General features: G+C 33.3%; 2 protein-coding genes across 4 annotated transcripts; one reads left to right on the forward strand and one right to left on the reverse strand.

The window, feature by feature from the left end:
- Window positions 1–3,653: 3,653 nt before the first annotated feature.
- LOC131941097 (ubiquitin-conjugating enzyme E2 C) lies at window positions 3,654–9,236 on the forward strand. 3 transcript variants are annotated; one of them, XM_059300095.1, is made up of 6 exons: window positions 3,654–3,739; window positions 6,437–6,465; window positions 6,696–6,782; window positions 6,946–7,150; window positions 7,230–7,300; window positions 8,724–9,236. In XM_059300095.1, exons 1-6 carry the CDS (start codon window positions 3,736–3,738, stop codon window positions 8,796–8,798), a joined length of 471 nt encoding a protein of 156 aa, XP_059156078.1. In that variant the 5' UTR covers window positions 3,654–3,735; the 3' UTR covers window positions 8,799–9,236. The 3 variants fall into 3 exon arrangements, with proteins under 3 accessions (XP_059156078.1, XP_059156079.1, XP_059156077.1); XM_059300096.1 differs by having other exon boundaries at window positions 3,708–3,739; window positions 6,703–6,782; XM_059300094.1 differs by lacking the exon at window positions 3,654–3,739 and adding an exon at window positions 5,198–5,381 and having other exon boundaries at window positions 6,438–6,465.
- Window positions 9,237–9,738: 502 nt separating this feature from the next.
- On the reverse strand, window positions 9,739–15,165 carry LOC131941096 (mitochondrial calcium uniporter regulator 1). The gene is made up of 8 exons (XM_059300093.1): window positions 14,873–15,165; window positions 13,298–13,819; window positions 13,058–13,159; window positions 12,790–12,893; window positions 12,510–12,611; window positions 12,201–12,314; window positions 11,925–12,039; window positions 9,739–10,501 (listed from the first exon to the last, which is right to left on the reverse strand). Exons 2-8 carry the CDS (start codon window positions 13,770–13,772, stop codon window positions 10,446–10,448), a joined length of 1,068 nt encoding a protein of 355 aa, XP_059156076.1. The 5' UTR covers window positions 13,773–13,819; window positions 14,873–15,165; the 3' UTR covers window positions 9,739–10,445.

Consider the following 15,165-nt stretch of genomic DNA (forward strand, 5'->3'; position numbering starts at 1 on the left):
GCGTGAGTGGCTCGGTGTGTGAGGGTTTCTGGCAAGTTGTTCAGTGGCAGTATTTGGTGATCGCTCATTCGTGACGGCTACTGGTCGAATGTCAATCTTTATCCGTACAGTAAACAAGTGAAGCGTGCAGTGAACATGACTTTCTAGACATGTTAGGTTGTTGCCCGTTTGATTTCGTTGAATAATTTACTTGTTTTCTTTTCCGATGAATATTGTATTTTTTTTCCCGTTGAATAAGTTTATAATTTTTTTTTTGAACAGTTAATTTTGAATAATGTAGGCCTTACATGTCTTTTGTTTTTATGAAAAAGAATTATTTTTAAAAACCTTATTTAATAATTTACCTTATTTTGATAGATAATGAACACATTTTTATAACGTTGAAATTAATAGTGTTAGTGTTTTTAAATAATTTACCAGTCCTTTTATTTATTTATTTTTTTTGCTTTAGTTTTGAATGTTCTTGCTTGTGATTTTTCGAAGAATCTAACAATTTAATTTGCCTTGAAATGAAATAAAATATTTTGAACGTTTGTGTATGATACAAGCAATGTTCTAGCTGTGTATATTATTCTGCAAGCCCTGAGATGATCCTCTGATAAAAACCATTTTACTCACTGCCCTGTCCTGTATCCAGACTTAGCTGGTGTAGGCCTATATAAGAGGTTTTTAATGACGTTTGTGGTGTTTTACTATAGGTTCAGTGTTTCTTTCAGACATTTTTCTTTGAGGGGAGGGGGGGCTCTTGAAACTTTTGGTTGGGGAGGGGCGGATACAGTTAGAATGAAAATTGTGAATATAAATATATAAATATATAAAATAAAAATTTTGAATATAAATTATATTTTGTTCGGGAGGGAAGAAGACGCCGAGAAAATTGGATACACCTAGGAACATTAAAATTTTGGAGAGACTAGCCCAGGACAGAGACTCATGGAAAGCTCTTGTCAGCGGCCCATGTCCCAGGAGGGACGACAGGCAAACCTAACCTAACCTCGGGAGGGAAGGGTAGACGTGCTTCAGGAGGAGGGGGTGGTGAAATACCTATCTTTCACTCATTGGTCGGTTAATGTTGGCTGTAACAAACATTAATCTCACTAACAAAGCTGGGACAAGTGCCGTGCACATATGACGTCTTTAATGACGTAACGGCCAAAGGTCGGCTACGACTTTTAACACGAAAGGTTCAATATTGAGAGAATATCCCGATTATGTCTGGTATCTAACATACATGTTTGTTATATCCTACCCATATGCTTGTCACACACATACGCTGGTCCTGTTATCCTACACATATGCTTGTCATGTTATCCTACACATATGCTTGTCATATGTTATCCTACACATATGCTTGTCATGTTATCCTACACATATGCTTGTCATATTATCCTACACATATGCTTGTCATGTTATCCTACACATATGCTTGTCATATCCTACACATATGCTTGTCCTGTTATCCTACACATATGCTTGTCATGTTATCCTACACATATCCTTGTCATGTTATCCTACACATATGCTTGTTATATCCTACACATATGCATGTCATGTTATCCTACACATATGCTTGTCATGTTATCCTACACATATGCTTGTCATATTATCCTACACATATGCTTGTCATGTTATCCTACACATATGCTTGTCATATCCTACACATATGCTTGTCCTGTTATCCTACACATATGCTTGTCATGTTATCCTACACATATCCTTGTCATGTTATCCTACACATATGCTTGTTATATCCTACACATATGCATGTCATGTTATCCTACACATATGCTTGTCCTGTTATCCTACACATATGCTTGTCATGTTATCCTATACATATGCTTGTCATATCCTACACATATGCTTGTCATGTTATACTACACATATGCTTGTCATGTTATCCTACAAATATGCTTGTCATGTTATCCTACAAATAAGCTTGTCATGTTATCCTACACATATGCGTGTCATGTTATCCTGCACATATGCGTGTCATGTTATCCTGCACATATGTTTGTTATACCCTACACATATGCTTGTCATATGTTATCCTACACATATGCTTGTTATATCCTACACATATGCTTGTCATATGTTATCCTACACATATGCTTGTCATGTTATCCTACACATATGCTTGTCATATACTACACATATCCTTGTCATGTTATCCTACACATATGCGTGTCATATTATCCTACACATATGCTTGTCATGTTAACCTACACATATGCATGTCATGTTATCCTACATATATGCTTGTCATGTTATCCTACACTTATGCTCGTCATGTTATCCTACACATATGCTCGTCATGTTATCCTACAAATATGCTTGTCGTGTTATCCTACATATATGCTCGTGACAAGCATAAGCTCATGTGTTAATAGGTTTAACGCACACAAATAAGATACCTGTTCTTCCAGTATAACAATTTAGCATTGGACAAAGTCAACTAACAATGTACTCACAACTTTGTGCCTACAAACATTTTGGTCATAACTTTGTGATATAAACATTTTGGTCACGTGTCCAAAACATTTTAATCGTTAGAACTTAGTGTTTACAGACGGTCCTACCTTATATCGCTTTTGTGCGTTGACAAATGGGACATAACTTTATGAGTTTTGTACAATATTCCGTTTAACAAAATATGTTTATCTCCCCTGATGACTCTTAATTAAGGCGAAGACTTAATACTAGCAATAAATTAAGTCAAATCAAAGGATTGATATGTGATGAATATAACGTAAAGCACAATTAAAATAACATTGATCAATTGGTTACAGTCCTTTATATTTGACTCGAGCCGACTCTACATAATCAAATCATGCCTAAAACTCATCACGTGTATTCCTTAGTTGTAATTCAGAGCTTTGTTGTGTAAGCAACAAGTAAATTTCTAATTTATTACTGGAGAGCTGCAACTGTAAGTGTAAGCTGCACATACTTTTCTAGTTTGTTATGGCGATCTGTAATTAGTGTAAGCGTCACGGAAAATTGTAGTTTGTTATGGAGATCTGTAAGCAGTATAGACATTTCAAGTTTGTTATGGAGAAATGTTAGCTGCACACAAATTCTTAATTTGTAATGGGGATCTGTAAGCAACAAATACATTTCGAATTTGTTATGGAGATCTGTAAGCAGCCATAAATTTCTAATTTGTTATGGAGACCTGTTAGCTGTACATAAATTTCTAATCTGTTATGGAGATCTGTACGCTGCCCATAAATTGCTAGTTTGTCAAGATGACATGTAACGTCTAACGACCCGCTGCTGTGTGCCACTGTACAGCGTCATCGCTGCCACACAAAAACTCCATTTCCCTTTTGTTGTTCTCCACTCGCCATTAATCAACCCAGTCAACCGACCACCAGCAGATGGCGTCTTTTTTGCTGTGTACTCACGCGCCAGGGAGGGGGAGGGAGGGGGAGGGAGGGGGAGGGGGGGAGTGGGAGACTTTTTAAAAAAGCAATCGAAAAAATCGCTCCCTTGTTATCGTGTTTCTCATTTGAAAAAACGTTGCCGTGTCGATGATTAAACATCGGTTTTGTCTTCGCTCTTTCATCTTCTCTTTGTTTGTCTTTCATTGGCTACCCTCAAACACAGCTTTGTCGATTTCTAGTTTTTAAACTGCCGAGCATTTACTTGGTGAATGTCATTAGCACAGCGTTCGTTTAAAAAATGTAACCCGCGCTAAACGAATAATTCATAGATAATCGATCGCTACAATGTGCGATGGGATAAAAAAAAATCATTTTTATTTATTTTATGCGTATAGTCGAATATAAAATGCGGTTTGAATGTCAGAAAAGTTGTTGTTATGCATATGTTTGTGCGTATTTTTTTTATTGCAAGCTTTTATTTAACATGCTTCCACCGTCCCCCTATGTCTTTCGTCTGTTGTCCGTCAATGATCGAAACTAGCGAGCGAAATTTCGACCACTTCTAACGGACCGATTTCTCTGAATTAAACTTGGAATGTGGGTCAAGACCTGATGACAATGCTATCTGACATCAAATTTGACTTGATTGGATGCTTGATTTACAACCATCGCGATTCAATATTTTCAGTCGGATTTTAATCATTATATCTTTAAATATCATGAACTAATGCAAATTATATATTCTATTATGGCATGGTATGACGGCAATAGTTCCCTAAGCCCCTCCCTCCCTTCCCCGAAGAGATGTCTGAAAGAAATTCAGCTTGCAAGACTGTCTAATGAAATGCTAGTTGTAATGTAGATGTCCCCCGTCTACGATCATCTTTGTGAATTCTAGCACTAGATTTATATGTTGTTAGAGAGTTTATAAAGCTATTCACTGGGGTAACTTTTGAACTTATGTGTGACGCTGAAATCGATTACGTATTTAACCGATCGAGGAAATAATGTATTCTGTGTATAAGTAACACCAGTATTTTTTTTAACTTTGAGATTGAATGACAATAGGTTTTCATCGATAGAGTAGGCTACGTAACATTATATTTTTTTGTCTCTGGAGGGAAATGATTGGTTGCTTTTTAATAAGTTGTCACTTATAAATTTTTTTAAATCAAGAATCCACCTATTTACCCGACGCTGTTTTTTTTTTTCTAAATCTACCGCCCATCTAGATGATTTCACCCCCCCCCCCTTGAAACAGTATCACTTCACGCTAAAAGATTGATCAGTTGATTCCGTTATTCCGTGATTTTGTTAGTACAGTCCGGTACAATGGGTCCCAGCCCACAATGTTTTAAAAGGGGTTAATTTCGCCAGATAAAATTCAAATTAAACCTTTGAACTAATTTTATCTCTATTTTATGGAAGTGCAATTAGTCACCTGAACATCTTTGCAATAGTTGCTAAATATGCCTTTAAAAAAAGTAAATTAATTATGGGCAACCCACCACTCCTCCGCTTTAGCTTCGTCCAATGTCTTCAAAAGACATCAAGACTATAACAAATCTTGATCTTTAGCTTAACTCTTTATCATGAAACTCAACAATTTCTGCATTTATTATAGTCGTTTTCATGTACTTATTTCTATAATCTTTTCTATCAAATCACTACAAATATTAAACTATTCTTATTTAGAAATCTAGAAAAAAATAAATTATTTAAATTTCGAAATTTTTAATATACTTTGGGCCATAATGTAGGAATAACCAACACAGACTGTCAATTCTATTGGCTAAAAATAAACGGAAGTCTCAAATAATTGGCTTAAAGAATAGGCCTAAGCCTTGCAGTGCAATCTGTTTTCATTCAAAACTTACTTTTTTAATCTTGATTTAGAATATTATTAAGATTTAAATCCCGATTTACGTATCTGACAATAAATAGTATGGCTGAATTGGCTGTTGAATCTAAATCTTCGTCTAGCAATGTTACTAAAAGGTATTTGTGTAGCATATTGCATTCTGTGCGCATAAAAAACATTGGAAACTGACACAATTTAAAATTTGGCCTAAACAAAGCCGTCAAAGCGAAGACGATTATTAAAAAGTCTAGATCTAGATCTAGATCTAGCTACTGTAGCTAGTGCTAGACTATACTATAGGCCTATTAATAATTATTATAAGATCTTGATTTCTTGTAGACTATTTATTTATAGATCTAGATCTAAATCTTAAAAAAAAAAAAAGCTAGTACCAAGCACAGCGTCTAGACTAGTCTTCTTCCTTCTTAATTTTTAGTGTTGGAAGGGATTGAGCCTTGGCCTTATCTACCAGAGGGTTGAACTCGAGACTTTTTCGAATTTATCAACCATGAGCTTTTGCCGACTCGACCACGCCTCCATCACAATTAAGGATAAGTGTCAACTGGATGCGCCATTGAGGCCATTGACTCCGATTTCAACCTGCTTTTCTTTTTGCATTTGCTTCCATAGCCTTTGTTCAACCAAGAAGTTCTAACTTAGAACAAACCACAAGGCAGTAGTTGTTTGATTTTGGAGTTGTCTCTCCTAGAAGAGTGGCTGTCCCCAGCTTACGAGCCTCATCTGCCCGAGGGTTCAAACTGCCCTCAAATGCGTAGTAAATAATCAAATGTTAACTCAAATAACTCCAAAGCTGTAACATATTTCAAAGTAAAATGATAAGCCTATAGAAAGCAGACACTACGTAATTATGTCTGAGGATAGAAAAGAAATTCTGGTGCAGTAAAATTTTGCACTCACCACATAACTTTTACAACAGCTGGTAAACCTGTCATGGCATTGTTGATGAATAAGAATTTCATTATAGGCCCCCCCCCCCCCACATCTCACATACTGCCAATTTTTCCATTTCACTGGAATAGTTTAAAGATTATTTTTATAGTTGTTTCACTGATTATCATCTAGAACCGCTACTGGCTTTGCTTTGCCATATGCTAGTAAAAAATAAATCCTAGGCAAATACACCTTTCTCAAATGTGTTTGCAGTCTAACCATACATTTGTTTTAATTTTCAGATTACAGAAAGAGCTAAGAACTTTAATGGTGAGTATATTGGGTTTTACTTTTAGTGTTGGTTCCTTTTAAGTCATTATAATGGCGCTTTTCAAATTTTGGTCACCCAACAATACCCCTATCTTAGCATTAAACTGCTAGTGGGCTTTTAGATAAAATAAAGCAATTTGTAGAATATAGTAATTATTAGTTCTGTATACTTGAGTGTTTGCCTACGAAGTAGCCTTTGCTTGCTGTATTTTTAATTGGTTGAGCATTAGATTTCAGGTAGTCCTGGTATATCAGCTTTTCCAGATGGTGATAACATGTTTAAATGGATTGGAACAATTGAAGGGGGTAAAGGCACGGTAGGTTTTTAAAACACTTTTTGCCTACAGTGTATTTATTTTATTTAAGTAGGCCCTATATTTATACAGGCCTATACTCACATATTTAGCCATATATATATATATATATATATATATATATATATATATACACACACAATGATAATGAATTCTGTATTTCCAGGTTTATGAAGGACTTTCCTATAAACTCTCCCTAACATTCCCTTCACAATATCCTATTGAAGCGGTTAAAGTCAAATTTGATACTCCATGCTATCACCCTAATGTCGACACACATGGGAATATTTGCCTTGATATTTTGAAGGAAAAGTGGTCTGCCCTATACGATGTCAGGACTGTCTTGCTGTCCATACAAAGCTTACTTGGTGGTGTGTATAATTACATTGTCTAAGTCCAATAGTTCACATGCAAAGCTTGTTGTAAATAAATTAAATTTTCTGTTTTTAGAACCAAATATTGATAGTCCACTTAATACAAATGCGGCTGACTTATGGAAAGATCAAGTTTTATATAAAAAGGTTTGTAATTTATGTATATTATAAGTATAATTTCTAAATTTTTGATATACAGTGTTTGGGGAAGCAGTTATGTTGTTAAACTTGAAGCCATGTACTGGTAACTCCAATTACTTTCAGAAGTATGCAGCCAGAATTTCAAAATAAATACTTAAAATTTGCTGTGAAACAACTAGGTTTAAGCATTCTTTGCCACTTGTTTAAAGGAGAACACGATTATTCACACCAATTGACTTTATTCTTGATTGTATTCTGTTTGATGAAATTGTTTTCAAGAGAAAAGGTATTTTTAGGACAATGTGCCTTTATTGGACACCTATTAAATTTAACTTTTAAAGCAAGCTACAGTTGCCAGTAAAGAAAGAGAAAACTTGCCTTGCAGAAATTACAAAGAAAGGAATTAAATTTGCAAATATTTATCAACAAATTTTATTCAGTCTTTTGCCTCAATGAGACCAACAGCAAAAAGCATCTATTATACTCATGACTACTTTTCATATTTCATCTTGATGTATTAGTTATAATTGGTTCTTCAGTGTTCAACTATTTTGGCTGTTTCTTATTCAAGGTCTGGTAAATTAATAAAAATTCCTTACAGAAGATGTGAAATATTTTCTTTTTATCAAGAAGTTAACAGATCACTTGCCAGCCTAAAGATTTGTAATCAGTTTTAAACTTGTAAGCCGCTTATCCCTCATATTTTTAATAAGTTTGGATCCTTGTGATTCATTCAGACATCAGCCTCTTCCTTATGAAAAAATCTCTAATAGCCCATATTCAGTAGGTTGAAAGAAATATTTTTAGAATATTTATTATAATCAGTATAATTATATGGCAGTCCTAGTTTAATACTTCATCCTAAGTTTCTTGTCATTTTATTTAAGTAGCCTGTAGCATCTTTTCATGCACTTCCTGCCCCATAAACTTGACTGGATCCCTAATTATTCTTTTTTTTTGTGTGTAAAGAGGGATAAACGGATACACATTATGAATACTTATAGGGTAGGAGAATGTAACCACCTTATGTTAACACTTGCAACTATCCTATACATGTCTAGGGAATTAAACATGTAAAAATGTATTTAGTTATAATTTATATGAAAACATTTTCCCATGGACCATATATAATTCTAAAAGTTGCAAGTGTAAACACAGTGTTGGGAATCTTTTTTTTTAAAATGAATTTCGAAAACTACGATTACTTTTAAAATTTATTATTGTTCATATAAAAAGAGAACACTATTTACTTGTAACTACATAATTTACCATTTCTATTTATAATTAGAGGGGTAGACAAAATAGATTATTTGACAGAATTGAGGTGTCACAGTATCTTCTAGTGGCTGATTTTTCTATTTCCTTTACTTCAACTAATACTTTGTTTTTTGAAAATTCTCATTGTTTCTGACTTTACATTTTTTAATAGGTACTAATAGAAAAGTACAACAAAGATGTCAGAAATGTGACTCAATCAACAGAGGAGCTTCATAAATTGTCTTGATGTTTCTGTGGGGAATTGTTAGGACTGTGGGTAGTACTGAAATCAGTGCTTGTATATTTATTGTATTTAGCTGTAAAGGACATTCGATGAAATTTGCTTGAATCATCGCCAGCCTTAAGTAGTTATTTATCTGTGCTCATACCGAAAGGTCATTTTAAATAATCCATACACATTTTAATTTTGCATGTAGAAATATTTTTAGTGGCATTTAAAATCTTTTGGCAAGAAGTTGATACTGAATTAAATACTGATTCTATTACTCTGTGTTGGCTCTTATTAGGTCAATTTATAAATTTTATTTTAAATCTTTCTTTTTAGCCATAGTTTATAGTCTTTACTTAGTATTTAAGAAATAATTATTTTAAATTATACTACTTGTACCAGTTTGATTTTTCTCATGTACAAATTTTACAAAAAATAAAAATCTTGCATACCGAATGTAATTTGTTCTTTTCCTTAGTACTTTTTCGTTCTACTACAGTTGTTGACTGCTATATATGTATGGTATTAAATTAAGAGATTATTTAAAGTTAAATAACAACAAAATAATCTTGCTGTTTCATTTTGTAGGCCAAGGCCACAATTGTCTTAGTAACTTAATATTTAAAATATACCAAATGTCAAAATTAACTGATTGCCAAGAAAAAGAAATCACTACATCAATGACTTGTGGATTTCCACATGGAGAAGAAGGGTCCAGAAAATTACAATGTTTTGTGGATGCCAAATCATACATATTATGAATTGGTTCTTGGATGACCCCTAAAAATAGCACTTCATAATATTTAAATACTTGGACTGTTGGTTCCATGCAAGTGCTCCATAAAAGGATTTTAATATTGGTGCCTCTTTAATTTTAAAATGTGGGGGTGGTAGTACAAGACTGGTTCAAACAATATGAACTTCAAAGGCTTAAACTGTGTAGGTTAGGAATGTGCATAAAAGAATACAGTCAACTATTTTCTCAGACACATGATTAAGCTTTTACATGGTCTACACATGCATGCTCATATGATACTTGTGTTTTCAAAATAGAACACATACAATTAAAAAACTTTCCTTATTTATAGCATGTTTCAAATATATGCAGCACGCAAGACATTCTTCAACAGATTATTTATTTTGCTTCAAAATTGTGAATAAACAAAAGCTTGTTTTCTTTTACACAGTAAAAGCAGTTTGATATATTTACACTTATCTTGATGTTACCATACCAATTACCAAATTTTTGTTTCTCCATATAAAAAAATTCCTATCAAAGAACGTCAATATTTGACATTTTCAAAAAATTGTAGCAAAATTGTAAATGAAAGTATGATTAAATAGATTATTTATTTTAATAATAAGATTGGCAATATCAATTACTGGGTGCTATTTTAAAATTACATCATATTTATTTCATTTACTATAAAAATAAGCAGCAATAAAATGTATCTTTAAATTATGTGATTAAAGAATTACATTTACTTACATTAAGTCTATATAAAGTGCCACAAAATGAAAGTGAAGATAAATGTTTTAAAATCTCAATGACACAAAAAGCTTGACATGGGACCTAACTAAACTTGTTCTGTAGAGCTCCTGAGTGAACTCTGACTTGGTCTGTTTATACTATACTTGCTCTGATGGGAACCCACAGTTTGGTGTTTAGTGCCACAACCTCAAGACTCCAAGAATAAGACCTCCTACTGCTATCACTGTGCCTAATTAAACACAAAATAGAATACAAAGCCTTAGAAAAGTGAATAAAGCCAGTGATAATTAAACCATCATCCCAACTAGCAAGAATAGGACATGATAAAGATTTCAATAGTTTTTATAAATCCTGATTGTTTTTGAAAACCCTAACAATGTTAGGGCATAATGACATTTTAAACTTTAATAAAAGTACACTTTTTACTATTACTTGACTGCAAACAATTCCTGAACAAAACTTTAAAATTTTTATAATAAACTTAATGTTATCCCGAGACATTTTAATTAGAGTGCCAAGAAAATTGCCAGAGGAAAGAGCTCTTCTGTGGTGGCCCCACGTGTCTTAAGCACAAAAGGGAAAAGATGAAGACAAGACATTTGATTCATATTAGGCTCAATATACAGTCCATTAGTTGACTTATTATCTTAGTAACAATCTTTAATAAACAAAAGTTAATATAAACTGATGAACAAACAACAAAAACGGTTTAAAATTTTAGACCCACGTCTACCACATAATCATTATGTATTGTGTTACATTTCAATGATCTGCCACCCCACTATTAAAAAATACTGCTTATGTTAATACCATGCTTATAGTGTAGTGAGTTGAGCTGATAGTAGTCATACTTTGTACTATGTAGATAATGCATAGTAGAAAAGTGAGGAAATATCTTGGAAAACTTTTTGGTAGGCCTGAGCAATAAATAGTGGTAGAAATGTACACTGTGGTATGCTGCTTTTATAACACATATTTTAGCACTTCCTATACTGAGTAGCAAATATTATGCTAACCTTCCCATGTTTTAAAAAATCTTAACCCCTATTTTCTACTGTTTTCACAAATGTTATCCTCCTCCCATTTGTGATGATGTAAAAGCAATATCATGGAAGTTTTCAGGTTCATATTGCAAAATTTCATAAATGTGTTATTCTACTAAAAAATCATTTATTGTTTGTAGTTGGCTTATAGCACATTTGAGGTTGTGGGTGAAATTGCTGACTTTTAGCTTTCTTCACTAACGCAAATTTTTTAATCCGGATCACTTGAAAAGTAATGTTACATCTACCCTAGACTACACAGTGAGATTACAGTAAGTTCACATAGGCCTAGAAAAAATCTGGGGTCACAATGCTTACTAAGGCCAGACTAATGGTCAGAGACACATAAATATTAAGTCCCGCAAAATGGTAGTCTGTTAAAAATGACTGTCTAACAGACAAAGACTAGTGCATTTGAACTTTAAATCTTATACTTATACATATTTGAATCTCAAAATTAGAACTAGTGTCATCTAAAAAACAGAAGTCAATTGTGTCATGCCAATGAGGATTAATTCAAGGTTAACACAGCTGTGGATACTGTAATATCTACTTATGCATGAATGGCGGAAAGAATTACTTTAAAAAATTATAATGCGCAAAACTTACCTCCGGCATATTTGAAAACATCATTGCGATACACCTCATAAATTGTCTTAAGATTAGCAATTTCTGTCTCTATTTTGTTGTGCAGCTGTTGAAGTTTTTTTTCATTTTCTGCATGCTAAAAAAACATCCTCTATTAATATATTATAAGTAGTGAAAGAATGAAAATGCAATCTCTATGGACGTCTTAGTACCAGTAAGCACTTCTTGAAATTGCAGAACAAATGTATTAATATTGAAAACGTATCTGTTAACTGTTAGTAAAAAAATTCTACTTACAGCTTCAATTGCTCTACCCCTTTCTAAGTTGATATCAAGACTAAATTGTCCTTTTAATTTGACAATTTCATCCTTTATGTGACCTTGCACTTGAGACAGCTCAATGCTCATTTTCTGTTTGAATGAACAAAAATATTTTCATAAACATCAAATTAAAATTTTCATACCCATCAAATTAAACAAAATTTTGGCAGCAACTAAGAATTTCAAAGAATATCCATACATAATTTTCTTGCTTTAGCTATTAACTCACTTTGAAACAGAATTTTTACATTGTAATTATCTTATAATCTTAGAGATTAATTATACCTCAGTTTCGGTTTTCAGTGATGAGAATTCACTTTTCTGTAAAAGTGTCATGTCTTTTTTAACGGATACAATTTCAGACATGAGTTGCTGAACTGCAATTTCCTATGATGAGATTTTCGTAAAATCAATGATAATCACAAATTAATTAAAATTAGTTTTAGCTTCTCACTATGAGTAAATATTATATTCTACTGCTTTAATTGTTCTGGAAAGCAATACTTCCATTTAACAAATAAAAACTAGAAAATGGTTACACTAGTCTTTTTAATAACAAACATACCTGTTGTGGTTTAGATACCATATGTCTACCTTGGTGATCTAGTGTTGTACTAATTATCTCTACTAAGCATTCTGCACATCCTTCAGCTTGTTCTCTTGTAAAACCTAAGTATTGATTTTACAGTTACATTAAATCAAATGAGGCATCCAGTAACATATAGTGATTTACATTTGAAATATCTAAGATGAGAAAGTTACTTCTTTAATTAGACAAGCATCATTTTAATTAGATCTCATTTGATAATTATTTATTTTGGATAGTCACAAACCCTTTGATTCCAGCCGTTTGGCAAATGCTAGAGTGTCAAAATAGTAAACTTGTCGAACAGTGGAAGGGTCAACACGTCTTGATGAAAGTAATGAAATGTCATCTGTTTAGTAGCAAATAATAAAAATAATTATATATCTTATATGAGAGAAAACAAAGTTTATAGGATAAAATCAAGATATTTTAAAATTATATAATAATATAAATTATATTACAATTATAAGAAAGCGTTTGTACATACCATGGGGATTACCAGCACTAGAATCCAGAATTGTTCTAAGAGTATGTGTTTGCACTTTCTCTTTAGGATTATCTGTTTCACTTGCTGTTGATGACACTTCTCTACGCCCATCTTGGCTAAGAGATTTGGGATTGGGCTGTATTGGGGAATTGTTTATTAACCCTGGTAGCTCAGGGGTTAGTATACGTGACCCTGAAGTTAACTGTTCACTTGGAGAGCCAACTTTTGAAGGTGTAGAAATTAATTTTGATGATTCAAAATTAGCACTGCCATGTAGTTTAGAAAATGAATTTCCACTTGAATTATTACCATTTCGTGTGAAAGGAGAAATAATCTGACCATCTTTTAGTAGACCAAATGACAACTTTAAGAACCTTTTATTGTAGGGTTTTGTTAAACAACTAAACTGACATTGCAGCATAGTCACTGTAATAACTGTGGCATGACGTACTCTTATATGTTTTATAGTAAACATTATGGAAATTTGTTGAGCATCTGGATTGCAGCAAAAAATGAGGTTTCCTGTGTTAAAAATAGATTTAACAGTAAGATATTTTTTGGATGCCACATGTAAGACCTTTTAAGTAGGCCTATTAAAACTGTTACAATGTTTAAATACAAAATTAAATACAAGTTTTTTAAACCTGATTTTGTAGTTAAAAATCAGGTTTATAGACTAATCAGTAGAGATCCAAGATCACTAAGACCTAAGGTTGAACAAAATGAATACAAATTAAAAGACAATTAAAGATTTAATAAACATTTTGAACTGCAAAGGACACATATTGGAGTGATAATGCATGATTCACTAGTTTGCTCACCCTTACCACTCATGTAAGAATAAGATTGTATGTAGAAAATTTAACAGCCTACTGACTAGAAATAGTACTGATCCGAGGCATGGGGTGAGGACCAAACCAGGTGACACAACTTAAGGGGGAGGGAGGACAGACACCAATACAAAAATTGCAAATATAAAAAAGAAAAATGCTTTTTGCCAGTTCAGTTAATGAATAATTTAAGTATCAATTGACAATTATACAAGGGGGGGGGGGGGGGGAAGACACCATAACTTAAACCTGCTAACTATAAAGAAAACAACACTACATCCAGCATGGTGGAGGTTCTGACCAGGATTCAAAGGGATGACTGGAACTATTGTCCATATTTATATCTTATACTTTATTCCTTTGGTGTGTGTAAGGGAGGGGGGGGGGGGGTGATACCTTGAAGTGCCACACTGGGTGACACCAGATCCAGCAACGCCACTGGTAATATTTAAGTACACGAACTAATAACTTTAAGTTATTAGGACCCGGGTCAGAATAGCCACTTCCTTTGAGACCATTACCCAGCTATTTTAAATTAAGGCAAGGTCATTCAGTCGTCAATTTCCCCCCCCCCCCCCCCCCCCAGGAGTGGCCTCAACCAACCGGTGGGCTTTGAGTATGATATGATTATGAGTTAAAAATGTTAAATAAAAAATAAACTCAAAACAATAATTATAATAATATAAAATTTCTCCTACTACTACACTTTACTACAGTCTAACTAAACTACTACTAAAGTACTTACAGTCAGTAAACAGTTCTACGGACGGAGTCTCTCTGAGTCTGATAGTGAGAGCGCTACCCCCACCCTCTTCTGCTGCCTTGTATCGCTGACTAAACACAATCTCGTTTGTGAAAACGAAGAGCTAGATCTAGATCTACATTAGGTTATCTTTTAAAAAACAAAACTAAATAGGCCTATGTTTTAAATATTTTTTTATGTTTGAAGATTAGGTTCTAGATCTAGATCTAGATCTACTCTCTAGGTACAATTTCTAAAATTATGCTGTTGTTTGTTAGTTCTTCTCCCAAAAGATT

The sequence above is a fragment of the Physella acuta genome, unplaced genomic scaffold, assembly GCF_028476545.2.
Source record: "Physella acuta isolate Inbredline_101_S28 unplaced genomic scaffold, ASM2847654v3 ptg000345l, whole genome shotgun sequence".
In the NCBI taxonomy this organism is placed as follows: Eukaryota; Metazoa; Mollusca; class Gastropoda; family Physidae; genus Physella; species Physella acuta.